General features: G+C 45.8%; 2 protein-coding genes across 3 annotated transcripts in view; one reads left to right on the top strand and one right to left on the bottom strand.

The window, feature by feature from the left end:
* The window catches only part of FAM117A (family with sequence similarity 117 member A), a 42,700-nt gene extending 42,465 nt beyond the window's left edge, over nucleotides 1–235 (bottom strand). The window contains exon 1 of the mRNA XM_026513115.4: nucleotides 21–235. Coding sequence (XP_026368900.3) covers nucleotides 21–216 — 196 coding nt within the window. The 5' untranslated portion in view covers nucleotides 217–235. The remainder of the gene's footprint in view (nucleotides 1–20) is intronic.
* Nucleotides 236–18,926: 18,691 nt separating this feature from the next.
* KAT7 (lysine acetyltransferase 7) overlaps nucleotides 18,927–26,072 on the top strand; it is a 31,078-nt gene continuing 23,932 nt past the window's right edge. Inside the window, exons 1-3 of one of the 2 annotated variants that reach the window (XM_026513112.4) lie at nucleotides 18,927–19,903; nucleotides 22,283–22,430; nucleotides 24,918–25,094. In XM_026513112.4, coding sequence (XP_026368897.1) covers nucleotides 19,889–19,903; nucleotides 22,283–22,430; nucleotides 24,918–25,094 — 340 coding nt within the window. In that variant the 5' untranslated portion in view covers nucleotides 18,927–19,888. The remainder of the gene's footprint in view (nucleotides 19,904–22,282; nucleotides 22,431–24,917; nucleotides 25,095–26,072) is intronic. The other variant, XM_026513113.4, reaches the window with a different exon arrangement.

The raw sequence follows: 26,072 nt of genomic DNA on the forward strand, positions 1-26,072 counted from the left end.
CCGCTCCAGGCCCCGCTCACCTGCGCGGCCACCCCCGTCCCGGCGCTGGTGCGGCTGCTGCAGCTGGAAGGGGACCGTGGCCCTGAGCGGCTGCAGCCCAGCCCGGGGGGAGCCGGCGGGGGCTGGAGGAGAGCAGCCCCGCCGGAGCCCCCCGGCCCCTCCGCGCCCCGGCCCCCAGGGACCTCCGCCTCTGCCGCCCGCTGCGGCCCCTGCCATCGCCCGCCCGACCGCCTGCCTGCCTCGGCCCCACAGCGAGCCCCACACAGCCCCCCAACCCCCGCTGCGGCTGCTTATCTGCTCTGCGGGGCGGAGACCGGCCCCCTCAGCCCAGAACTCTCATTGGCCTACAGAGCCCCAGACCCCGCCTCTCAACCAATCCGCGGCTTGTTCTTCCCACTCCAGAGGATGATTGGTCGATATGCCTAGCGATCCAACCCAAGACCCCACCCTCGTCCCGCCCCCTCCCGCTTTCCTTCATCCGAGTGGGCGCTGATTGGTCTGTCCGGAAGAGGGCTGGTTCTCCGGTGCCGCCAATGAGAAGACGCAGAAAAGGGGAGCGTCACACCCAGTCCCAGGTAGTATGCAAATACACTGTCACGTGACGTCAGGCTAAGCGGGGGTGGGGCCGGGTGTAAGATGGAATCAAGCACTAGTGAAATCTTTATGGGGGGTAGGGAGGAGTGTCAAACTTTCGGCAGTTAAGCCCGGCAAGCACCGAGAAAGCGATAACTTCAAAAAAGCATTACTTTTGATTTAACCTAAAAATATTAGTTGTGAATCCTCATAGGATCTCAGTGCCGCTCGCAAGCTCCAAAGTAAGATTCTACAAGTTAATGCAAAGTTTGCATATATTTGCATGCGGTTTGCATTATATTCGTGCACTTAATGGCTACCGTGCCTCATGTGACACCCACATTTGTCTTTTCCACGTTTCCAAGTTCCTAGCTGGTGTGGGTCCAACCAAAAAAAACAAAACAAAACAAAAAAAACCCAGCTGCTAGCCTGTAAATTATATTGAGACTGAAAAGGAGCAGGGACTTTCCCTTCAGAGCCGTCCATTCCAAGTCTAGCTCAGCAGAGTGGAAGGAACAAAGTGACTGAGAAACTTGCCCAAATTTGTACAGTGACTCCATTAACAAATCCTGATCTTCCCAGTTCAGTGCTCTCTGACCTACAAGTCAAAATGAGATGAGATAGTCCCCAAAGAGAATGCATGCAGTTGTAAAAATCACATGCTATAATATATATGAGGACATTTGGGAAGCAAAACAGCATTTAAGTTACTATTAAAAACTATTACTCTTCAAAAGAAAAGAGTATTACTCTTGGGATTTATTAACTATTTTGTTCTATATAAGGAAAAAGCAGAAGGCAATCAACCCTGGATCGTCTGTGATAAGGGACCATACAAATAATTGGATAATTCCCTCCAGATTTATATTTAGCTATGAATTCTATTTTTGATCTTGCTACAGATTTATCTTTCTATTTCTGTTTTTGCCCACTTTAATGTTAAAATGAAGGTATTCCCTGAAGCCATCCTAGCTAATCAGAGAAAAAGAGGTAATCTGGGAGCATCCTGCAAGGCAAGGAGAGGTCATTCTGTGATTATGTATTGAAAGCAGATAATACCCAAAGTGGAAATTCAAGAATTGGTTGAATATTAAAATCACCCCCTATACCCAGAACGAATTGAGGCAATGCAACATCCTGAAAAATGGTTTTCTTTGCAAAGAATGTATGTACTCTACCAGATTTGAAGGGTTTATGTCAAGATCTGACATTTGAAATCTATTTTATTGGCTGGGAAATGCTGTCTTCCTTTTCGATGAAGAGGACAACTTTAACACAGGCAGATAGGGATCAACAAAAACTGATGAACTGATAAAAAGTCAGAGTCTTTATAAACTTAATTCAGTTTTTTTAAAAAAATATCTTACAATGTATAATGTTCCTCAAGTCCAATTAATTCAAAGTCTTTGTATACTTTTTTTTTTAAATTCTCATGACAATATGGAAGAAGAAAACCATAGATTTTTATTATAGAGCAAGTAGGAAAACCGAGGCCCAAAAAGGTGAGTCCTTTTGATTTCTAGCTCAGATCTCTGTCAGATCTTATTGAAGCACCCTGCCCTACCTCTCCATTAATAAAATCAGTGATGGTAGCAGCTAACATTCACTGAGTTTCTTTCTCTATGCCAGGTACATATTAAGTAGTGTATGTACGTTCGCTCATTTAATGCTCATGACCACACCTATGAGATGGGTATTATCTCCTCTTCAATGAGGTTTCAGAAAGAAATAACGTGCCCAAGGTTATTCAGGCAGCCTGACACCAAAGCTGAACTCCTATTCTTGTAAAACTTTGTTATGAACACAGATGGATTACTATTTATATTTTACATAAAGAGTCTCCAAAGAGGCAAATTTGCCTGAGACATTAAAATTAACACTTGCCTGGTACTTTATAGCTTTCACATACATCATCTCATTTAATTTTCACAATAGGCATGTAAAGTAAAAACAAAACAAAACAACCCCCCCAAAAAAAACCCACAGACATTATTGTCCCTATTTTATAGAAGGCTAAGTCGCAGATGTTCAGTGACTTGCTCCAAATCATCCACTCAGTAAATGGCAGACCCAGGACTTACATCCAAGATCTTTTGACTCCAAATTCAAGTACTTTCCCAACCAACGCTCACCTTCTAGACCACTGGCCTACCTAAGAGCCAAAGGATGGCTAGTTGATCCCTTGAAATCTGTTCTTGCCTGACAACATATTCCATTTTAGGACCCCTCAACATGTAAATTCTTAAGAGATGATGGGTAATTGTTATTGGTTAAGCCATACAGTGTGTGTTAGCGGTAAAAGCCCTGGAAAGAGGGATCTTGAAATACTTTGGGCAGATGGCTTCCTTTCTCTATGCAAGAATCACCTCCATTAACCTCACAGAGTGGTTCTAAAGATAAAATGGCACAATATTAGACAGGTGCATTCTTCCCTTGGAGAGAAGGATAATGTGGCTAGTCTCAAGGACATGGTGTTTAAATTTTGTTCTAAAGCCAAGGTACCAGGAATTGAGGACCTGGACAGTGGAAGAAGAGCCAGTGGAGGTGGCAGGGCTGAAGAATTGGATCTTCCGAGTCCAGAGAGTCATGGTCCTTCCTGATAAGTTGTTGGCAGGAGACACTCGAGTTGACCTAGTCAGAGGAGTGAGAAGGCAAGCGTGCATAGGAGATCCCTGTCTTCTCCTTACACAGGTATCATGCCCAAGCAGCTGTCTCTTATTCCCTTCTCTATCACCAGTAGCTTCCCCTGGCATGGGCTTGATGGTGGGGATAAAGACCTCATCTGAAGATAAACCCTTGTCTTTTTCCTCCACTGAAAGAAAACCATGGCTTTGAGGAGGCTGTGTGCTGCTAAGGGAGATGCCTTGCCTTACAAAGCATCTTGCAGCTTGCAAAAAACACAAAAACACAAAAAAATAAACAAAAAAACCCCAAACCCTTTGTTACTATTCCCCCTGTTACCTTATCACCATGATTGTCATTAATTAATTCACCCAGCACAAATTTATTCACATGACCACTGTGTACTGGACACAGAGCTAGGCACTAAGGAATGACAATAATGTTCAGAGACATGCTCCCTACCCAGCAGGCTTTGAACCGTGTATGCAGAAATGGAACCGGGCTAGATGTTATTCTGATTGAGACATGACTTGATTCCTGTCTTCAGGGAGTTTGGGTCAGAGGCAGGCGCTCAAAAATAGCAAAAGGGGAGGATTATGTACACGAAGTATGTCCATAAATTGTTTCTCCTCTCTAGGAGAATTAGTTGCCTCAGAGGGTTCAAACAGCAAATGTGAGGTTCCTTGATCCCAGCCTACTTTTGGGAGGTCCACAGTTGTCACAAACAAATGAGGACTCAAAGAACTGGAGTCATTTTTCCTGCAGGAGTGAGTCAGAGGAACAGCCACTCCCCAAGCAGTCCCTCTAAGGCCTGTGGGGTCTTAGAAGTGGCAGGAGTCTGAGGGAGTGCCGCGGACGAAAGGCTGTGGGGAATTCTGGCAGATCAGAGGATCGACAGGGAGGTCTTCTCCTGCTGGCTTACTGCATTAGGAGAAGGCTGGGGTCCTCATGGTGAAGAGAAGCCTTCTAGTTCTGAAGGCTGTCCGGCCCTGTTTCCAGGGCACCTTGCCCCTCACCCTGTGCGTTTATGCCACAATTACCAACAGGCACGGGAATTCCAGATCACCATTTTTACCCTCCAAAACCTGACACTCAATAGCAATTGTTCGGAGAAGAGAGAGCTCTTGATATTCCTTGGTACCTGGGGGACTGTCTCTGCATTTCAGGTAAATGTCCAAGTGCTTACGTCTTTGGCCTTCAGGTTCCAAAATAATAAAACAGAAAATAAGATGACGCAGACACACAGTGTCTCTTTCCGACCTACCTCCTTTCCTCAGCCTCTGTCTGAAATGTCAGGCCTGGCTCCTCAGGGAACGAGATCCTGAGGAAATGGGGTCAGAACTGAAGGAGCAGAGCAGCCGGAGAGGGATTGGGAAGGAGGGTTGAGGGAATGAATGAGGTTATGGGAACAGAATAGGGAGGGGTCCCAGCCCTCAACATCTCTCCCACTCTGGTGGCCTCTCTCTCCCTCTATCCCTTCCCTCTTACTCCCAAGGTAACTAGATGGCCTGGATTTCGACCTTCGGGGTTGTGTCTGACACATTTCATCCCTTGCTGCGGCCCACCGCTTCCTGTCTTCTGGCTTACTTATCTCACGTGCTCCTTTTCCCTCTTTCGGACCGGATGACGTTCTCTCCCTCACTCTACATTTCCTCTCAGGGGGAATCAAACTTTCCTGCTAAACTACAGCCTTTTTAAAATGAAGATTCTTTATCCTTAACAATATACGGTATGGTGGAAGTGCTAATACAGGTAAAGGGTAAATGTGGGATCAGAGACTTCAAAATTTTGGAATACCGGTCCTAGTGGCACTCCATGAAAAATACAAAGTAGATTTTTTTTTTTTTAAAGAATTGAGGGGCGCCTGGGTGGCTCAGTCAGTGAAGCATCTGCCTTCGGCTTGGGTCATAATCTTGGGGTCCTGGGATTGAGCTCCGTGTTGGGATCCCTGCTCAACGGGGAGCCTGCTTTTCCCTTTGCCTGTCCCCTACTTATGTTCTCTCTCGCTCTCAAATAAATGAATAAAATCTCTAAAAAAAAAAAAAAAAAAAGAATTGAGAGAGATGTTAGAGACTCGACCTGATCAGTCCTCTGATTTTACAGATGGGGAAGTGGATGCCCACATAAGAAAAGGGCTGGCCAGAGGCCACTCAGGAAATCAGAGACAGGGTAGGAGACCAGGACTCCTGCGTCCTGTTCAGTGTTGCCTCAAAACAGAATTTAGGTAGAATGCTATTCAGCAATGAAAAGGAACAACTACTGATATGTGTCGTAGCATGCATAGACCTCTAACACATGATGCTAAGTGAAAGAAGTCAGGTGCAAGAGACCACATATTATAGGATTCCATTTATATGAAACGTCCAGAAAAGGCAAATTTATAGAGACAGAAAACAGATCACTGCTTCACTAGAGCTGGGACAGGGAGCACGGATTACCTGAAAACAGGCACAGTGAAACTTTTTAGGGGGGATAGAAAGGACCCACAACTGGAATGTGGTGATGGTTGCACAACTCTAGAAATTGACTAAAAAAAAACAAAACACCACACAGTTATACACGTATAATAAGTAAATTTTGTGCTATGTAATTTATGCCTCAATCAAGCTGTTTCCCAAAGAAAGGCGTTAGATATGCGTATGAATGAGGGATCTCAGATGTGTGGCAAGCCCTGCTAATCTTCTAAGGGAATGTCTCAGGAAACAAGTAGAGCTACTCCTGTGATCTCCCTTTTAAAAGGTCACTGTGAGAGACAGAAGATTTGGCTCTTTGGCCTATGGAACGCCCAGGCTGGCATTTTTCATTTGTTACAAATGTCCTCCTCTCTAAAACAGAAAGTTTCCTAAGGAGAACAGGTGTGTCTTGGTCATCACTCTCATTACTCAGCAAGCGCTGTGCCCGGCCTCACAAAAAAGGAACTCGACTTCCGCCAGGTCACATGATCACAGGTGCCTTGGAGAACCATTTGAGCAGCACCTTGGGGGGGAACAGTCTGCGTCCCCCCACACCCAGGGGGAGCACCCTGGGGGGAACAGTCTGCGTCCCCCCACACCCAGGCCTTCTCAGAGATCAGAGTCTTTGAAGACGACAAGTTGGCTTATGCACACTCCCAGAAGACTCTCAGCTCCCTTTATTTTTTTTTTAAAGATTTGTATTTTGGGGGACGTCCGGGTGGCTCAGTCAGTTCCGAGTCCGACTCTTGGTTTTTGGCTCAGGTCATGATCTCAGGGTCATGAGATCGAGCCCCGTGTCAGGCTCCGTGCTCAGTGTGGAGTCTGCTGAAGATTCTCCCTCTCCCTCTGCTGCTCCCCCTGTGCGAGCTCTCTCTCCCTCTCTCTAAAATAAATAAATCTTTAAAGATTTGTATTTTTTAAAGTCATCTCTATACCCATCGTGAGGCTCCGAGATCACAACTCCGAGATCAAGAGTGACATACTTTGCCTGCTGAGCCAGCCAGGTGCCCCTCAGCCCCCTTGACTTCCCTCTTCCCTTCCCATTTACCTTAAGTTGACCTTAAAAACACAATTACCTGGGAGCAAATAAGCTACAACACCCTAAACGTTCCCCATCTGATTCCACATCCGGTCCCTCTTCCTTCCCCTCACACCACGCACCAAATCAGGCATCAAGTATCATGAGATCCAACGGAAAAAGATTCTAAATGTAACAGAAGGAAGGCGTGATTGGAAAGTTGGTCTGCAGTCTGATTTCCTTTAGACCCAGGGCATAGGCTCCAGAGCTTATCTTCAGAGCTCAAAATATTCTCCCTAAAGGGCTTTGGTAATAGATAACTGCAGAATATCACCACAGCTTCTTCCTCACTTTTCTTCTCAGGGCCTTGGTATATGAGATTGCCCGCTCCCCTCTCTGCCCGCCTCCTGGTGACTCCGTCCCCTCCACCATCTGCTTCAACTTCCAGTTAGACCTCACTTCCTCTAAACATTCCTCAACTGACCTCGTCAGGCACTAATGATTCCCTCAGGACTTAGGTGTTCGGCTTAGATGTTCAGCTTGCAGCCCATTATTTTGTACTAGCTTATGGGTAGCTTTCTCGCTTCTCCTAAGTCATTTTATATATGTCCGTCCCTTCTCCGCAGTTGGGAGCAAAGGGAGCCATTTGCTCTGGTATTTTTTTTTAAGTTTATTCATTTGAGAGGGAGAGAGAGAGAGGGAGGGAGAGGGAGGGAGGGAGAGGGAGAGCGAAAGAGAACCTGAAGCAGACCCCGCACTGAGCACAGAGCCTGATGCCGGGCTTGATCCACAACCCACCAGGAGATCATGACCTGAGCCGAAACCAAGAGTCGGACGCTTAACCGACTGAGCCAGCCAGGGGCCCCTTGCTCTCGTATTTCCTGTCAGCACCTAACGTGAGCCACTGCCCCGGGCAGTGGTGAGTCGGTGTTGGTTATCTAAGTAATTGAATGTTTCTCCAACTGATCGTTCTTGAATGTTCCTAATTACTCTTGGAAGTTGGGGCTAAAAGTCCTGCCTACTGAAAGGAGGGAAGGAAGGCTCCAGGTTTTGTGAGGACCAATGCTGATCATCTGGGGGATCCTCTTTAAGGTAAAGAGTAAAGAAATTATAGAATTAGGTTACAAGGCCCTAGAAGGGTTCTGTGCAAGTGAGGGGCTCAGATTCTTAATGCTTCTTTAGCTTCATGGTAAGCCTGTTTCTGATTGAAAGAATGAAGTCCAGTTATATCCCGTCCAACTCTTCAGCCCTGACTGAATGAGGTGTCTATTCCTGGTTTTTCCTGTGGATATCCTGTCCCAACACATCTATTCCACAAGATGGCTCTGGCTTAACAAAATGGCTTTGGCAGCTGAGTCTGTCTATCTCATGAGAAAGTCCCAAAGGGCTGGACTGACACTCCTCCATTGGTAACTTCAAGGCACTTAGAACTGTTCTCCTTCCACAGCAGGTGGTTTCTCCTGCTGTGTATCACGGAGGGGAGGGGGGAGTTTATGCTCAATCCTGGAAGCCCCCCATGGCTCAAAGACTCGAGGAGTTGTGTTGTTGTACAATGGAAGGGCCTGGAATGTTCCAGTACATTCCACCAGTGGCCTTTGTGACCCCTGCTTCCAAACAACTTGGGCAAAGTAGCCTGTATTTTGCTGGGGTAGGAAGCAGTTTGGCCTTGCTTCTTCCATGCCACTCTGAAAATATCACACAAGTTGGCACCTTCCTTGGAAGTCCCACCCAGAAGCTCTATCCAATTCTTTGACCTCCTGGGTGTTTGCCCAGATTGTCAAGCCAGGGTTTAGAGACCAGCCCTGTCAACTTCTTGGCCCTATACATTCAACTCTAAATTCTTCCCAAGACAGATTGGGAATTCTGGGATCCCTGAACCAGTGGTGGGCCTGCATTCCTCAAAATGCCCAAGAAGTCTGCACCACCTGCGCAGACAGTAACATCAGACCCCCGGGAAGGAAGTAATATAATCAGGATGCCAAACGCCATGTGGCCCTGCTACACAGCATTAGAAGAAAACATCCACTTACTGGATGCTTACTATAGGCTATGCAGTTTGCACACATAGTCTCATTGAATCTTCAGTCATAGTTATTATACCCTATACAGTAGGTGTAATTATCCCCATTTCACAGGTGAGAAAACTGAGGCTCAGAGAGGTTAGGAAATGGGTTGAAGTGACAGGTCCACATGTTTTCAAAGACTGTGTGTATAACCACTACGTGGGAAGGGGGGGTTAGGAATACAGGCCAGACCAGTCATGCCACCCATCAGACCACCCACTCCCCTGCCTCCCTGCCGCTTCCCCAGCCCTAAACTCTCTAGAGTTCTGACTTGTTTATATTGCAGGAAGTGGTGCTCAGAAATTATGGAGGTGAGTCTGGCAGGTTCCAGCTGTTCCTGGTGTGGGAGTTGAACATTTTTTGGAACTTCTCCTTAGTAAAAGCATGGCTTTCCTTCAGTGGACTAGCCTAGGATCAAATCCATTTGCTTCCTCCAAGCTTCCCAGCTTGGGGGAGGAGAGAGAGATGGGGAAGCTGGGGGATTTCCATTTGAAGAAATGAGAGAAAAAGAAAGGAGGTGGAAGGGTTAGTGCTGCTCTCTAAGCAAGGCCGCCAGAGCTCTGGAGCCAAGACGCAAGACATTTCCGTAGTGTGGCAGGTAAAGTGAGAAAGCTCTTCGTGGGGTCGAAAGGGAGGCAACAAGAGGAGGCCCTAGGGAAAACTTGACAGAGGAGGCTGGCAAGGAGGGAAGAATTGATCCAGGACCGAAAAGTGTGTTTTAATTCTGAAACCACCATAATCAAAAAAAGGAAGGGACTCACCCCTTGACTCTATCTCCCCACTTCTGGGGCGGGGCAGCCAAATAAGGTGCACTCTTGCTGGACTGTGCTCTCCGAGGCCAGAAAACACTGGCTGTGCTACACTGGCCCAGCATGTCCGAGCACGGTGGGGAAGGGTGCCTGACCGCCGTGTTTGGCTGATGAATGATGAGCACCCCTGCCTGTTGCCCATTCTCTTTTCTCTCTGCTTAGTTTGCTGCAAACTTCTGCCTGGCAGGGAGCCCCAGAGAGGGGTGGGGTAAAAAGGGTCCTCCAGACAGTATTTAATACTCCGTGATTTATAGGCTGCTGGAAGGGGAGGGGGGAAGCCGGAGAGGGGAAGCCCCTGGGACTAGTTTCCATGACGCACCAGTATACCACTGACAAGAGTCAAAGTATTTTCTTGATGCCTGTGCCTTCAGTTTCAAGAGACAGCCCTCACCCCTCCTGGGGCCCAAGGCTCGGGTACCATCTAGGTTGAGACCCCTGGAACTGGCTGGAATGAGACTAATGGACAGACATCCACATCCGCAGCCTCTTCTGTAAGCCTTATGCTGCTGGGCGAGGGGAGAAATCAGTGAGGTCGAGCAGCTCAATAGCTGTTTTTAGAGGATTTATTTTTTTCATACACAAGAATTCTTTTGAACCCTCCATGGCTCCAAGAAAAACTATCTGAAACGTCCCTGCTTAAGGGGCCAGGGGGTTAAGTGCCAGGGATGGAGGGCTAAAAGCCAGGGATGCTGCTTGCAGGGATTCTTGGGATCAGGGCTAATGGCCTCCCTGCTGTGGGCTTGGGAATACCAGGCCCGGGCTTTGGTTGCCCTGAGAGATGCAGCCATTTTTACTTCTGACTGAAGGGCCCCACCTTCTGGGATTTTCCCTACTCTGGTGAAAAACCAGAGTAGACTATGTCCCGGTGACCAACAGGGCATGTGCCCAACAGTCTGGAGGGCACTGAAGGAGAGAACAAGGTGAGGTAGGGTGAGAACGGTGTTTTTTATAGTTTACAGTTTGGTCCCTGCTGGTGGAAGGAAGATGCCTTCCGTGAGAGCCCTTCATAAGTGTGATCTCGAAAAGGTCAAGGGATGGGCCCTGAATAGCCCTAATGTCCCTGAAACAGTGTATTGTATGGCTATTGTCTCTACATGTAAAGGAACCCTTCTTGACCCTATTGGTACTTTTCTCTTTTTCTTGCCTCTGGGGTTTCCCAAGCGAATAATGAATAACGGCACCTAATCCCCCAGACCGAGTTTAGGGCCTTTAAGCTTTAACAACAAAAGTGTTCCACATGCGTTTCTCGAACTCCTACTATGTGCCGGGCATCACCCTCAGTGCCAGAGATATAGAGGTGAACAACACACACGGTTCACTTCTCGGCCAAGTCCACGGTCTAGTTTTCAAAAGATTTTCCTTTGTGCTTTGGGATTTGGTAATCCAGCGGGCAGGTAACCCCTTTACATTTTCATATGCGGGGCCCTGATCCTCGGCCTCCATCTTTCCACAGTCTTTCAAAGTTTGCCTCGTAAGGTGACCCCCACTTCTCCCTTGGCTGATAATTTACCTGACCTTTCTCTGGCCTCTGATAGGTCTTCCTTGGGAAGACTGGAATTAGACACCCTATTTTGTGTACGAATGCTAGATGCACGTGTGTACATGGGTAATACGACGTTTTCTAACTTCCTTCATTTAACTGTTGGCCATGCTTTCAAACATCCAATAGTTAACTGAGCGCCTACCAAGCACCATGCTCGGTACTGAGGGTGCTGTGGTCTGGGGTACGCGTTAGGAGATGGAAGATAAAGAATCCAGAAGTCACACAAGTAAATATATAACTACAACCGAGATGAGAGCTATGAACAAACGTACAGGGTGCCTAAGGGTATAGAAATGGAGGCCGGGCTGTAGTCTGGAAGCTTTAGGAAGGAGTTCCCTAAGGAAGTGACATTTGGCCTGAGAGCCGAAGGATTAGTGGAAATCGGTGAAGAAGAGTATGAGGAAGAACATTCCAGGCAGAGTGAAGTGCAAAGGTCCTGAGGTAGAAGGAACCAGTGCATTCCAGAAGAATTGTACGAAGGCCAATGAGGCTATAGCACAGAGAAAGGTTGTGTGGGATGGGCTGGAATGTTAAACAGAAGACACACCATGCAGGACCCTAGAGGCTAGGTAGGATTCCAGTCTTTATTCTCCAGAAGCACACAAAACCAAATCTACAGAAGAATTAATAATGGCTCTTTTCCCAAAATTACCAAGTTGCTTATACTTGTCTTGAAGGAGAATGGTAACAATGGCCTGAAGTGCCGGGAGCTTTCCCAGTGTCCTGGCATGCTGTGGCTAGGTTTGCCTGGCACTGGGGAGGCCCAGGACTCAAGAGCCAGCCCCAGCCTGGCAGCCCTCAGGCAAGGGATGGCCCCTGCTAACGTGGACAGAGGAGCAGGGGTGGAGGGTGGGTGGAGTGCTTTGCCTGAGGTATCAGCTCCACAGTGACATTTGGAATAGCCCCAAGACTATGGCTCTTGCTCCTAGATAACTCTATCATGTTTGCCCCCATTTAAATGGCCTGCTTGCCCTGCCGCCCTTCCTGTACAGTTTTCTCCCCACCCAATCTGGGGAAGGCCCCTGGATAAGAACTCTCGATTGCCCAGAACCTGGGGTTTTGACCTGCTGAGTTCAGGCCTCAGTACTATCTGGAACCATGTGTATTTACATATCCTTGATAGCTTTGCACTGGTATTACTGGAAGTCATGGGAGAAGAGGGTCATAATGGTTGGACTTAGCCTTTCTGAAGGCCTCTCCTTCTTTCTTGTCCTATTTTTGGAGAATGTGGTTTGGTGTAGTGACATCTACTGGCAAAGCAAGGCAGGTAGGCAATGACCAGATGCCCACTTATCCTCAAGTAATTTCTAGCCTAGTGAAAAAAAATCATCCAAAACCCCTGATATTGGTTAGAGCAAGACTAAGAAGCCCACGGTTGTGGGTTTGGACCATATATGTGCTGGTTTGCCTTAAATAGAGAAATGTTTTTCCTAGTTGCAACTTGCATCCCTAACTTTGGCCAGTTGATTCACGTTTGGCGACAGTTAGTCACAAGGGAGACTGGGGAAGCATGTGTAAATGACTCAGAGGGACCCATTCCTAGCCCCCATTCCTGGGAAAGCATCTCCCAACGAAATAAAAAGACCCACAGTTTACAAATGGCAAAATTCAGGGTCATTTTTCATCCTCCTGGAGCTTAACTGGTTTGGGAAATTTTTTTTTTCCTGGGACTCAGTTTCTCCTAGGTCACTGGGAAAATACTGTCTACAGAACCATCTTCGAAGTTCCTATAGTGGGCAAGAGTGACTACAGCTTTTAAAGTGGCCCCTCAACTCTTGCTGAGGTACAACAGAGCTTGCCTCCTCACTGTCTGTCACCTCTCCGTTCTGTTCACGGTGTCATTCTCTCTCAGTAGCATGCAAACTTGACGAAGAGTTTACTCCTAGAGGTCCCTGGGAAGCCAGAGTGAAACAGTGAGGAGAAAATACTAGGGCAAGAATTACAAAGCGAATGTTCTGGCTTCTTAATAACACTGATTCCATAACCAAATGTGGCTCACATGAAACACCTCTGTGTGTGTGTGTGTGTCTGTCTGTCTATCTATCTGATCCTTGTTCAGACTTAAAAAGGAAATCATCAAGATCCCAGTAGAGAAACGGATAATGAGTAGGATTTCATGGAAGAGGAGACAGAACTAGTAAAGAAACACATGGCAGACTGAAGTAAATCCTAACCAGAAATTAAATCCAAAGCACATGTGAGGCAGTTTTCATTTTGACTAAAATTGCAAGCTCTTTTTTAAATTTTTTTAATTTTTATTTTTTTAAAGATTTTATTTATTTATTTGGCAGAGAGGGAGAGAGAGCAAGCCAGCGAGAGAGGGAACACAAGCAGGGGGAGTGGGAGAGGAAGAGGCAGGCTCCCAGTGGAGCAGGGAGCCGGATGCGGGGCTCGATCCCAGGACCCTGGGATCAGGCTCTGAGGTGAAGGCAGATTCTTAATAACTGAGCCACCCAGGTGCCCCAAAAGATCTTTTTTTTTTTTTAAAAAAAGGTTTTTAAGAAATCTCTACACCTAAGGTGGGGCTCGAACTCACAACTGTGAGATCAAGAGTCGCATGCTCTGGGCACCTGCTCGGAGGGAAGCCTGCTTCTCCCTCTCACACTCCCCTTGCTTGTGTTCCCTCTCTAGCTGTCTCACTCTGTCAAATAAATAAATAAAATCTTAAAAAAAAAAGAGAGTCACATGCTCTATGGACGGAGCCAGCCAGTCCCCCACATTGCAAGATCTTATTAAGTGGTAACACTCACTTCTGGGAATAATGTCTTAAAATTGGCACCCTCACATGATGATGTAAAGCGGTGACACTTTACATTTGGGCAAATCTTTGGGAAAAGAAAAAAGTGATATATAAGGGGTAGACATAAACACAGAAGAGACCGACATAGGCATGCAGATCTGCGCTGCGGCGTTTACTGACGTAAAAGACCCTCAATAACCCACATAGGGAATGAGCACATTATGTCACAGTACCACAGTGCAACGTCACACAATGATTATAATTACAGTGACGAAGACCATAGGGGAAACGTGGTGCATGTTGAGAATATGTAAAAAATATGAAATTTCATGTAAACAATGGGTGCATCTATACAAAAATACGCACAATAATAAAATGTGTTCATGTGGTGAAAAATTGAAAGGCACTCTGCAAAAAGGAAAAGTAGCTTTGTGGCAGCAGTGAGATTAAGGGTGTGTTATTTTCTCAAAACTTATTTAGTGTTGGGATGCCTGGATGGCTCAGTCGGTTGGGCCTCTGCCTTCAGCTTAGGTCATGATCCCAGGGCCCTGGGATCCCAGGGCCCAGAGCCCTGTGTCGGGTTCCCCGCGCAGCAGCGAGTCTGCTTCTCCCTCTGCCCCTCCTCCCTGCGTGTGCTCTCTCTCCCTCCTTCTCTCTCAAAAATAAATAAATACAATCTTTACAAAAAACCCAAACACCTTATTTGTTGTTATTCTTCTGTGTTAATGTTTGAAAAGGTGGAGGGGTTGGGACAGGTGAAAGTCATACTGTCCCAGCCCCGTCTATACACACTTGTCCTCTACCCTCTGCTCCAGGAGGAGAAGGACCCCATCTGCTTATCCACGGTTGCACTCAGGCTCCCAGGCCAATCCTAGCACTTAGCAGATGCCCAGTAAATATTTGTTGAATGAATAAATGAAAATACCTGCAGTCCAAAAAGTCTCAACCCAGGATCACTGGGATCGTTCCATGCTGGGGAATGAAGAAGAATTTGGTTTTGCTCAAATAAAAAAAGGAAGGCGGGGTGGCTGGCTGGCTCAGTCAGTAGAGCAAGTAGCTCTTGATCTCGGGGTCATGAGTTCAAGCCCCACATTGGGCTTAGAGCTTACTTAAAATAAAAAAAAAAAAAAAAAGAAGAAGGCCCATCCATAATGACAATTCCCTGGTCTTCTTGATAAGTGAATTTGGGCTTAGAAAACCCAGGGAGAGACAGTCTGTTAAAGCAAACCCAATTACCACCCATGAACATATGTTGCCCTGAGGCCTCTGCTGCCATAACAACACTGTGTAACTATAACTACAGCCCTGGAGGGCTTTGGCCCTGTCAAATATGGAAAAGGATGTCTTCATCACACGCAGCCTTTGTGCGCAGATTGACTTCCCTGGGGAGCTTAGATCAGGGAAGGGAGGTAAATAAGTGGAGAAAGGGGGGAGATGAAGGGCACGAGTGGGAGAACTGCTATTGAATCAGGATTAGGGTGATTTTTTTTTTTAAGTGATTTTCGAAATGTGGTTATTTGACTGTTTAGTTTTGGTGGTTATTTATAACCCCAGCTGCAGAGGCGGGGAGCTGTGCCTGAGCCTGCTGGGATCTGTCCAATACCTTCCCCCAGGGTGGGGTTGGGGGTGGGTGGTAGATAAGGGTGATACAGGAACCAAATTCACAAGTGGCCAAGAAGGTAAGAGAAGTTCCAGGCCACCTCCAAGAAGAGTGAGAAAGAAGTGACCATTAGTGACTGTGCTGACTCTAAGTTTAAGACAGCTGTGAATGAAAAGATCTTAACATGAATTATGGACCCATCAGAAACCTCTGAGGTTCTCCAGAAGGGAGAAAGACTAGGCCAACACTTCTACTCAGAAGTCATGAGATTGGCCTGGCTACACTAGCCACTCAGAAGGTCAAGGCAAGCTTCTCCACCTTACAGGACAGTTGTCTGCACGCAGAGGAAACTGCTGTCTCTAACCCCTCCGGGGCACATCCCTGGTCAAAAACAGTCTTCGAGGAGAGAGGGTGGCTGGTTCTGTGCAATCCTTTCCTAACCGAGCCAACACTTGGCAGTAGCCACTGCATTTACTGAGCCCTTGGATGTCAGGCAGCCAGGGAGAAGCTGGAGACCGGGTAGCCGGCCAGGCCAGGCTCCCAACCTCCACGAGCTCCCAGACCTTTGAAGCAAATGATGAATGGGCAAGGGGAACATTTTAAAGGAACATGAGGGATCTTTTAGGGAGTTTACAAATGTGACTGAAGAGACAAGCTACAGATACAAGAAAGAAAAGGCACAACAATATACACAAAAGATCAGCCCCATGCCCCCTGCCCTGTTCAGTTCCTCTTCGACTCTGGGTAAGGTTAGTATTTGTTACAGCAGGATTCGCACTGGTCTCCCTGCCACTCTGATTAGTCCCCGCCACGGTTTCCAGAAGGAGATCTCTAAAGTGCAAGTGTGATCGTGGGACTACTCTGCTGAAAGTCCTTCAGAGATGTCCCATCACCTCCAGTCCAGGCTCCTCAGCAGGATGTCGCCAAAACCATCCCTGCCTCTTCTTTTGGCAACCACCCAAACTCCACCCTGCTGTTAGTCACCTCCATGCACGACGCTGCTCCGTCCCTCGGTGCTTTTGCGCACGCTGCTCCCTTTGCACGGAAAGCCCCTCTTCTCTTTGCCCGCTGGCAAACTTGTCTGTCCTATGAAACTCCACTCTTCTTTCACCTATTCTAGAAATCCTTTCCTTTACCCTCCAGACAAAACACTCTACTTCCTCCTCTGTACCACTTCTGACCCTTGCTCATCCTTCTATTTTCCTATTAATACTTTACAGTATTTGGGGGCCATGAGATTACGGGCTTGGGGAGACATGGTGTCTTGCCCATGTTGGGTATGACTCAAAACCTGGGATAGAATTCGTGGGTAATCACTCTGTGCTTCTTGAGCTGAAGTGAGGTTGAACAGAAAAAGGAAACAATCACAAGACCATGTAAAGATATATTCACTAACGGTAGGATATTAGCCATGACTAGGGTGACTGGAACTATAAATATCACTAACAACAGCCATTTACAGAGTATTTACTCCGGGAGGAGCTGTGCTAAGTGCTTTACAACAGTTGCCTCCTTGAATCCTTACAACAACCTTGTGGGGCGGCTATTAGTGTCTCCATTTCACGGATAGGGAAACTGAGGCACAAATTAAAAAACCTGTCCACGAGCAATGCAGACAGAAAGTGGCAGAGCTGAAAGTCAGTTCCAGATCTGACAACGGAGCCCTGGACTGGGTACTAGTGGAGCTATGAATAAAATAAATAGGAGTTCCTATTATCTGTTTGGAAAGGAGAAAGGGGAACAGAACATCAACCAAATTGTATAAGAAAAAGTATAAATATAGCAGTAAATGTAAAATAATATATCACTATGCCTACTACCTCAGAATGAATAAATCAGGAAAGACTTTTTGTTTTAAAAGATTTACCTATCCATTTTAGAGAGACAATGAGAGAGAGCTCAAGAGTGCGTAAGTGGGGGAGGGGCAGAGGGAGAGAATCTTCAAGCAGACTCCCTGCTGAGCTCAGAGTTTGAGGTGACAGGTTCCATCCCATGATCCACGAGATCATGACCTGAGCCGAAACTAAGAGTCAAACACTTAACCGTCTGAGCCACCCAGGCGCCCCAATCAGGAAAGACTTTCTGAAGAAAGTAAATGTTCAAGAAAGTTGGGAGATGCAGGAGTAAAGGCGGGAGAATCAGTGTGTGAAAGTGTAAACGCGGGAGAAACAGTGGAGCTGAGCTGCCTGTGTGAAGTCTTGCAGATGAGGATGGGCGGGGGGCAACTAGGCAAGAAACTTTAAACCAACATCAGTTCCTGCCTCAAGAAGCTAATTGTGCCATGATGAAATGACCCTCCAAGTAAAGATTATATTTGATTCAGAAAAAGAAAGGAAGAAAAAAAAAGCTTTTAGCGTTCCCTCTTCCCCATTCTAAATATACCTAGCTGTTCACTTTCATCTTAAGTACACGTCTTCCTTTTGATCATCTTTCTATCCTATTGATGTTAGTTTTTTTCATCTTTCTTCCAGAGTGCACACTTTCTACGGACAAGAACCATGTCTAAATGACACTGTAAATTCTTCAGTGTCAGCTGCAGTGTGTGATAATCCAGTGTAAGCGATTAATGTTGAACATTTGTAATGCTGGTGTTTGTATGATGAATGGTTAAGTCAGGATAAGATCTTATTCTAAAATACTAATTTCTGGGGAGGGATATTTCACCATCTTAGTGTGCTATCCATTCAGAGACTGTGGAACGGTAAATATGCTCTGATTGACTAGGAAGCATGTAGTGTGGGCAGAGCACGGTCTAGGCACGCTATTAAGGATGATACACAAAACTGAGATATGCTCTTAACACAAGAGCTCCTTACCCTAGTCTGGGAGCCAGAGCATCCACGCTGACCTCAGGAACACACCAGGAAGTGCAAAATAACAGTAATAGTGGGAAAGTAAATGCTGAAGGGATACAAGAGGAAAAAACGTGAGCCCTTTTCCAACAAGTTCTTATGTGCAGTTCAGTTCAGCATCAGGTAGGTTATTCATAGGTATTTATACTAAACACTAAAAGCTAAATACTAAATACCGAAAGCTGCCTCTGTTACTATCAGCCCAGAATATCCCCGACGACAGTGCTGGCTAAGGGTTTGGAACTTTAACTCTTCAGAGTCCTCTGTTTTTCTCCTCAATCAGATGTTTAACTTCTGCTGCTTTGTTCTTTAGCTCTGCTCGTCGGGGAAAACTCCGGTGAAACTGGGGTCCAGGCTTCTAACTTAACTACTGAGCATGCCTGCATTCCACGCCGTTGCTTTCCACCAAGCTTTGGTCCTCTCAAAGCATTTCCTCCAGCGAGGTTAAATCCTCAACGCCTGCTCTCCACCTCCCAGCTTGTTTAAATGGCTCTTCTAGCCTGATATCCTTGACCAACTTTTCCTTCCTCTCCCAACTAACCCAGTTGTTATTATTATTATTATTATTATTTAAATATCCATGCCTTTTTAAAGCTCCAGCTTCACTAAACATATTCCTTCCTCTTCTTCCCTCCCCCAATTCCTGGCTGAAGCATTTAGATTTCTAGAGGTCACTTGGGCTAAATGAGGTTCACTGCTTCTCCGACTCTGGTACCGCACCGGCACCCGCCCCCACCCCTGCGGGCCACCCAGAGCTCTCAAACCCATACAGAACGGGGGAAGGAAGTGGGCGCTCACCACTGAGTGAAACTGGGAATTCTTTGGAGCTACAGCTTCTGGAGAATGGTTTTACCTCTTTCCGCGACGTGAACGACTAACTTACTTGCTATTCGCTAAGGGCAAGGACAATGTCTCCTCTACCAGACAACAAACTTCCTGATGATGGACGCTACCCTTTAGTTCCTTTTATAAGCCGCAATTCCCACCACTTTGAGATACAGAATGGCTTTTAAGATGCAATTTCTTGTGCAAAATATCCCTTCCCAACTTCGAGTTTATAGGATAAACAGAAACGTCCTTTAGCCAATTAGGCAACGAAGGGGTTAAACCTCAGCCACCTGATGGATTCTGGGGGTTTCCTTCCTCGACTTCAGAAATTAAAACGACCGGGAAGGGAAATTTTGCCCAAGGTAAAGATGAGAACCGCTAACTTCAATCGTCAGGCTTCAGCCCCAAACAAGAATGGCTGCCCACTTCCACAAAAGGTGCCAATCCCCTAACTAAAAATGGCCGGTCCGGATTTCTACTACTGTGCTACTCCCTGCCCAATTCCAAGATGGCGCTACTAGCCTCACCAGGAGGAGCGAACCTCCCAGCACCCTCTCTGGCGCTCAACGTCAGGTGACGCGAGCTCCAGCCGGAAGTGAAGGAAAAAGCGCCTCAGCCCGCGGCGCCTGCGCAGAAGGGTCTAGACGCTGTGAAGCAGGAGGCACTTGGGATCGTCGGCAGGATTGGGACTGCTACAGAGGCCGCCACGGAGCCCGCCGGAGCCACCGTTCCTACTGCTGCTGCCGCCGCTGCCCGAATCGGAACTGTCGGGCCGCAGCCGCCGGCAATGCCGCGAAGGAAGGTGAGAGGAACGGGACTGAAGGGATGGCGGGTGTCTAAGGGCAGTCGATTGAACAACGTGACGCAGTTGGCCACGCCTCACAGTGGTTGGGTTCCAACTTCCCGCTCCCCCGAACCTAGCTCAGCAACCCTCTCTTCTGTCCATACCCAACAGAAAAATGTGGGCCTGATCCTGGCCTCGGCCTATGCTTGCAACTATTCCCGCCCTCTGCTTGCCTGGCTCGGAGGCGTTCTTCTCGTTAATTGGTCGCTGAAACGCCTAGAAGCATATTGATTGGCTGGTGGCACCGCCCATTTGGGTCCAACGGTCACCTCCCCGCGTGCGGGGGCGGTGTCGGGGCCCGGCCCTACCGCTCTCCGACTGGCTGTGGAGAACGATCCCTCCTCTCTTGATTGGCTAGGCTTGGCAGTCTGTCCCGTGGGGGCGCGGTGTAAGAGTAGCACCATTGGGTGGCACGAATCCCCGCCCTTCCGGCCGGTGATGCTGATAGGTGCATAGGCGGGGTTTTGGAGCATCCTTCCTTTGCAGGCGGGGGGCACAACAAAGCAGAGGACTGGGCGGTAGGGAACCAGCGCCCACTCCCTTGGGATCTTACTCAGGCCTGTTGCATCTAAGCCGTAATTTTTCCTTATTTGCCGGTTGGACAGCGGCCAGAAAATGCAGTTCTTAAAGGCAAAAACTTTCCAGAGTTAGATGGGATTTATAAGGTCACCTAGGGACACCCCCATCCCTTTTCTTTGCAGCTGAACAAACAGAGGCCTAATGGAGTGCCCCAAGCCACTCCCATTAGGCAGTAGCGGAGCCAGGACTACAGAACAAATCTAATTCAGTTCAACACTATTGACTACTTGCTACTGTGCTAGTTGCTGGGGATTCACGAATTAATTAGACATGATCCTTGGCTTAAGGAGATCACAGTCTGATGGGAAAAACAGACATATAAATAACTGTAGAAGGAGCTAGTAAATTCTCTACTTGTGGGGTATATACTAAGTATTGTGGGAGGGAAGTGAGGAGCAATTAAGTATGCTCCAGAGTATGATGGGAAGTAATGGTGAAAGCCAGAGAGAAGAGCTGAATTCCAGGGTCAAACCAGGAGGGGATGGCCTGGGATTCAAGTATCTGGGTAATTGGACTAGACGACCTTTAGGACTCCCCCTTCATCCTGTGAATTTTCTGTGACTTTGGAGCCTCTGCTCATTTCTGGGCAGATTACCCTAGAAATACTTAGAAAGCTGTGTGGTATTCTTGCTCATTTCTGCAGAAATCTTTCTTTTCGTGGAGGTTTTCAAATATTGTACCTTTTATTCTCCTAAAATGGCCTACACTGGTAGGTGGTATAGAATAGATCCACAGCCCCCTTTCTGCAGTTCCTAAATACAAAATAAGTGTTTTTAGTAACTTACTTGGTTGGCAAAACCTGTCCTAAACTATCTTGAGGCTACTTACAGTTTTTGTGTGTCTCGTTGGGTGTGATTGTTTACATACTCTGCTGTAGAAATATTAGTGTGTTTGATAATGGGGTATTACTTGCGGGATATATGCAGAGTATTCCCTTTCCAAAAAGCCAGAAAAATTATGAATTTCAAACGTAACTGGCCCTAAGGGTTTTGAATAAAAAATGGGGCTTGTAGCTTGAAGTTTTGAATGGTTTTCTAAGCAAATACTCTTCCCCTTTCTGGCTTAGTAAAAGGTATAGTGTTAATGTTCAACTCTTAAAAGTTATCTGTATGACTCACCATGCTTCAGGAAGCTAATAATTGCCAAATAATTTTTAATTGAAGAGATGATAAAATCTCTGTTCTTGAACGTCTACAAGTCTTCATGTACAAGTCACTTTTTTTTTTTGAGCACTTCTGTTATTCATGTGGAGAAACTTCATACGTAGATAACAAGAAAGAATTTTAGTCTTTTTCTTTAAATTCTCTTGGGATCAGAGTTGTGGACCCTGATATTTTGAATTAGTATATGGTTTGAAAAAAATGTTATGGCTGTTCATGAAGACTTTAAACCAAAGCTACTCTAAAGTTAAAAGGAGTCTAGCACTGATACTTTTCGCACCACCATGGACTTTAAGTGCATAGTATTGTCGGCCAGACCATTTTGAATTGGGTACTTTTATTTCCAGTTTGTAGTACTGACCAATAAATGGACTTGTTTCAGAATTAGTGTTAATGAAAAAGAATTAATTCTCGTTCATTCATTTAATAAAGGTGCATTATTTGTAGGTGGTTCATTTAAATGCCTTAAGTAAAGGAAATTTGGCAGTGGAATCCTTTCTTAGTGTTTCCGGTATCATGGTTCATTTTATTTCCAGTGTTAACACAAACCCACAGAGTAAATGCTTCTGTGCTAATGTCTGGATCTATGGTGTTACAGAGGAATGCAGGCAGTAGTTCAGATGGAACCGAAGATTCCGATTTTTCTACAGATCTCGAGCACACAGACAGTTCAGAGAGCGATGGCACATCCCGGCGATCTGCCCGAGTTACTCGCTCTTCAGCCCGGCTGAGCCAGAGTTCCCAAGGTATAAGAATTCATTCTTCCTGACCATGCCTCACAGCCTAGTCCCTGGTCCTCATATTATTGTGTTACTACGGAAACTGGTCCCTTGTCTTGGTGTAGGTGACAGAATCTGGTAAAATGCAGGGTGAATGACTGCAGAAGTATCAGGTCTTTCACAATGGTTCTGTTGGGGGTATGTCCAATTTGTAGACCCAAAGGAACTACGTCTGATTTAATGGCTGTGTGACACATGGATGTCTTAAGTCATTTAGGTTTTTTTTTAGACTCAGGTTTGTCCATCAGTAAAATGGGAATGCCATCTCTTCACTTTCTGTTAGAATGGTTTAGACTTAGGGACTTTGAATAGTCTCTCGAACTTGTTTTTGGAGGAGGTTCAGTACTTCTCAGTACTTCCAAAACTTACATTTAATCCTGTAATGTAGTCAGACACGATTAGTAGATATAAATAGTTGCACCCAACTGTCAGTTTTAAATACCGAGAATTTTGCTTTGGTAGTAAAGAATGGAGAATCTCTGTGTTGGAAGGTAGTTTGAAGGTTCTCTAGTGCAATTAGCCATCTCGGCTTAGATTTGGAGGGTACTCCTGGTCCCTCTTGGTTCTGCTCTGGGATTCCCTGGGGAGGAAAGAAGGTTGCAGTTAATGCACAAAGCTGATAGTCAATAGATGATAACAGATTAAGGGGGGAACTTTTGTAATATGGTTCGAGCGCTCAGATAGTGCCGATTTGGTTACTGCTGTATGAACACATTGCAAAATGAGGGGAAAACAGTTTTTCAAGCAAGAAAATGGGAACATTCTCAACAGCTGTTATTTTATTTTTGATTTTAACATTTCAGCTGAAGTGTAGCTGTTGTCTCAGTTTGTGTTTATTTTTTTAGCACAGTGGAATATCGATAAATGACTGCTGTAATTCAGATGCTATGCTGTGTACTGGAATGCTGTGATAGAAAAATCATAGTTCTTGCCCTTAAGATGCTCACAGTTCAGTGTAAGATATAGATGTATTGGTCGATCATGGTCATGCATTTTGGTAAGGGCTCTGAGAGGTTTGCATAGTGTATTCTGGAAGCTCAAAGATGGGGCAGGCAACTTGGGGTATGTCTCCAAGGTGGAGTTCCTAAAGGATCTAGTAGGAATTTATAAGTTGAAAGGTGGGAAAATGTTATTCTAGGCAGAGGGAACAGTATATGCAAAGGAAGGGGCATAATAATCTTACAAAGTGTAATTGGTCATGCCCCAGACACCTGAAAGTTGTAAATACTCAAAACAGCTAGGAAATACTTGGGCCCTGGGTCTCTTCCTAGTTGTTATACTTCATAATTGGTGAGTTGCACAACTCCTAGGGGCATTGTTCACAATGTAGTTTATGTAAGGTGGCCTTCTCAGAAGCAAAATAGATGCTGTTATGAATTGAGCCTTCTGGAGGTATGCAAGCCGATAACCTAGCTGTATGCTAACTTTTTTACCCAAAAGTTTGAGAATTTCGGTTTTCTTCTTTGGAGAACCTGTGAGATTTGTATCACCATAAGATCTTTTGTCGTTTAAAATATGCTTTACTTTCAGCTTTAAATCTCTTTCTAGTTCTTTTTTAAGTGTCATCAAATTAGAGATGTAACAAGGCTGCCAGGGGCTTCAGAATACGTTTTGTTATCTAAAAAAATTCCAAAAGCTGTGTTCTTGCCTCACTCTTCATAAATCTATTATGATTTTGCTTCAGAGTATCAGCGTAATCAGGAAGAACACAAGAGATACCGAAAGAAAGGAAATGTTTGTATATTGTTATACTTTCAGTGGTAGAATATCTGTTTTATAGTGGGTTGGACTAAGGGAAGAAAGAGAGGATGCAGCTAATATTTAGAAAGTACTAGATCTAGGTACCAGGGATCACGTTAAATGCTTTATATGAAGTATCTCACTTCTCACAGCAAACGTGTGATGAATGTGCAACTAGTATTGTACCTTTTTTTATAGATCGAGGAGAAGGCGTGAAGAGATGAACTTGCCCAAGATGCTGTAGGCTAGTTAGTATGGGGAAGTGGAATGGCATGGGAGACAGTCTTGATTCCAGAAGCTGAACTATTAATTCTTTTTTTTTTTTAATTTTTTAAAGATTTTATTTATTTATTTGACAGAGAGAGAGAACACAAGCAGGGGGAACGGGAGAAGGAGAAGCAGGCCCCCCGCTGAGCAGGGAGCCAGATGTGGGGCTCGATCTCAGGACGCTGGGATCATGACCTGAGCTGAAGGCAGACACTTAACCAAGCCACCCAGGCACCCCTAAACTATTAATTCTATACTATATTGCACCTCTATACCTGATCTAGGCTCTTTAGCTTATATTTTACTTAATAAAATAGATGTTTTAACTATTTGTCGGATTTTGTGAAGTGTGAAGAGGAGGGCATGCATGCTAATAAATCATATGGATAAGAAAAGAAATTTCTTTTCTCTTTAATTATTTTATTATCTTTTAATATTGGGGATCAGATTCCAGTCCTGTTCGAAATTTGCAATCTTTTGGCACCGAGGAGCCTGCTTATTCTACCAGAAGAGTGACCCGTAGTCAGCAGCAGCCTACCCCGGTGACTCCGAAAAAATACCCCCTTCGGCAGACTCGTTCGTCTGGCTCAGAAACTGAGCAAGTGGTTGACTTTTCAGATAGAGGTGAGTGGGTATGGGATCATTTGGTCAATTACAGAGAGGATCTGGCCAATTTCCTCTTCAGGAAGGCTTGGGGCCACTGCAGATAGATGCCCGATATTGATAAAATTCAGCTACGTAAATGCTGTTTGCCTGATTCCTTTCTTGAATGTCTTGCGGAGGACAGTTTTGTACTAGAGTACTCTTAAAGTTTAGAGTAACAGGTATATTAGATTGAACCCATAATAGGCAAAAGGGGCTGGAGCCCTTTTACCCGTAGATGAAGAAGGCTTGAACCAGATTTTCCGATAGTCATGGTTGTCAGTCCACTTGTCTCTGAATTTCTGAGGAGGAGTAACCTTCGGTAGTGGGGGATGGTGAGCTGTTGAGATTGTGATTGACAAGCCCAAATCAGATGCCTTAGAGCACCAGTTACAGACCAGGGAGCGTCTAGCCTGCCAACATGCTCTGTTGGTTTGCTTGCACAGCGTTTACCTTTTTTTTGGTAAGATTTATTTATCTATTTTAGAGAGAGAGAGTAGGGAGGAGCAGAGGGGGAGGGAGAGGGACAAGCAGACTGGCAGGGCTCGATCTCAGGACCCCTGAGATGACAACCTGAACCGAAACCAAGAGTAGGGTACTTAACCAACTGTGCCACTCACGTGCGCCAGTGTTTACATTTTTAAAAGTTTGCTGCCAGCATTTGAAAATACAGAATTTCATTAAAAAAAAAAAAAACAAAAAACCCACTTGGGTTACCAGTTTCTTTTAAAAACTGGAAAGCCCTGGGAACATGAGGTGGCCATTCACTCGCAGAATTGACTGGAGTGGAATAGTCGTTGTCTTCTTGAGATGGACAGTCGGCTCTCGATTTGCCCTTGCTCAGCTCTTGTAGGCATTTCATTTACAACCCAGGATTTATAATCTGATTTGTTAGATTACTAACAAGCTAGCTCGAGAGTCAAGTTCATTCACACTCTCACACCAAGTCTGTCATCCAGA

This window comes from Ursus arctos, unplaced genomic scaffold, assembly GCF_023065955.2.
Source record: "Ursus arctos isolate Adak ecotype North America unplaced genomic scaffold, UrsArc2.0 scaffold_24, whole genome shotgun sequence".
Taxonomy (NCBI): domain Eukaryota; kingdom Metazoa; phylum Chordata; class Mammalia; order Carnivora; family Ursidae; genus Ursus; species Ursus arctos.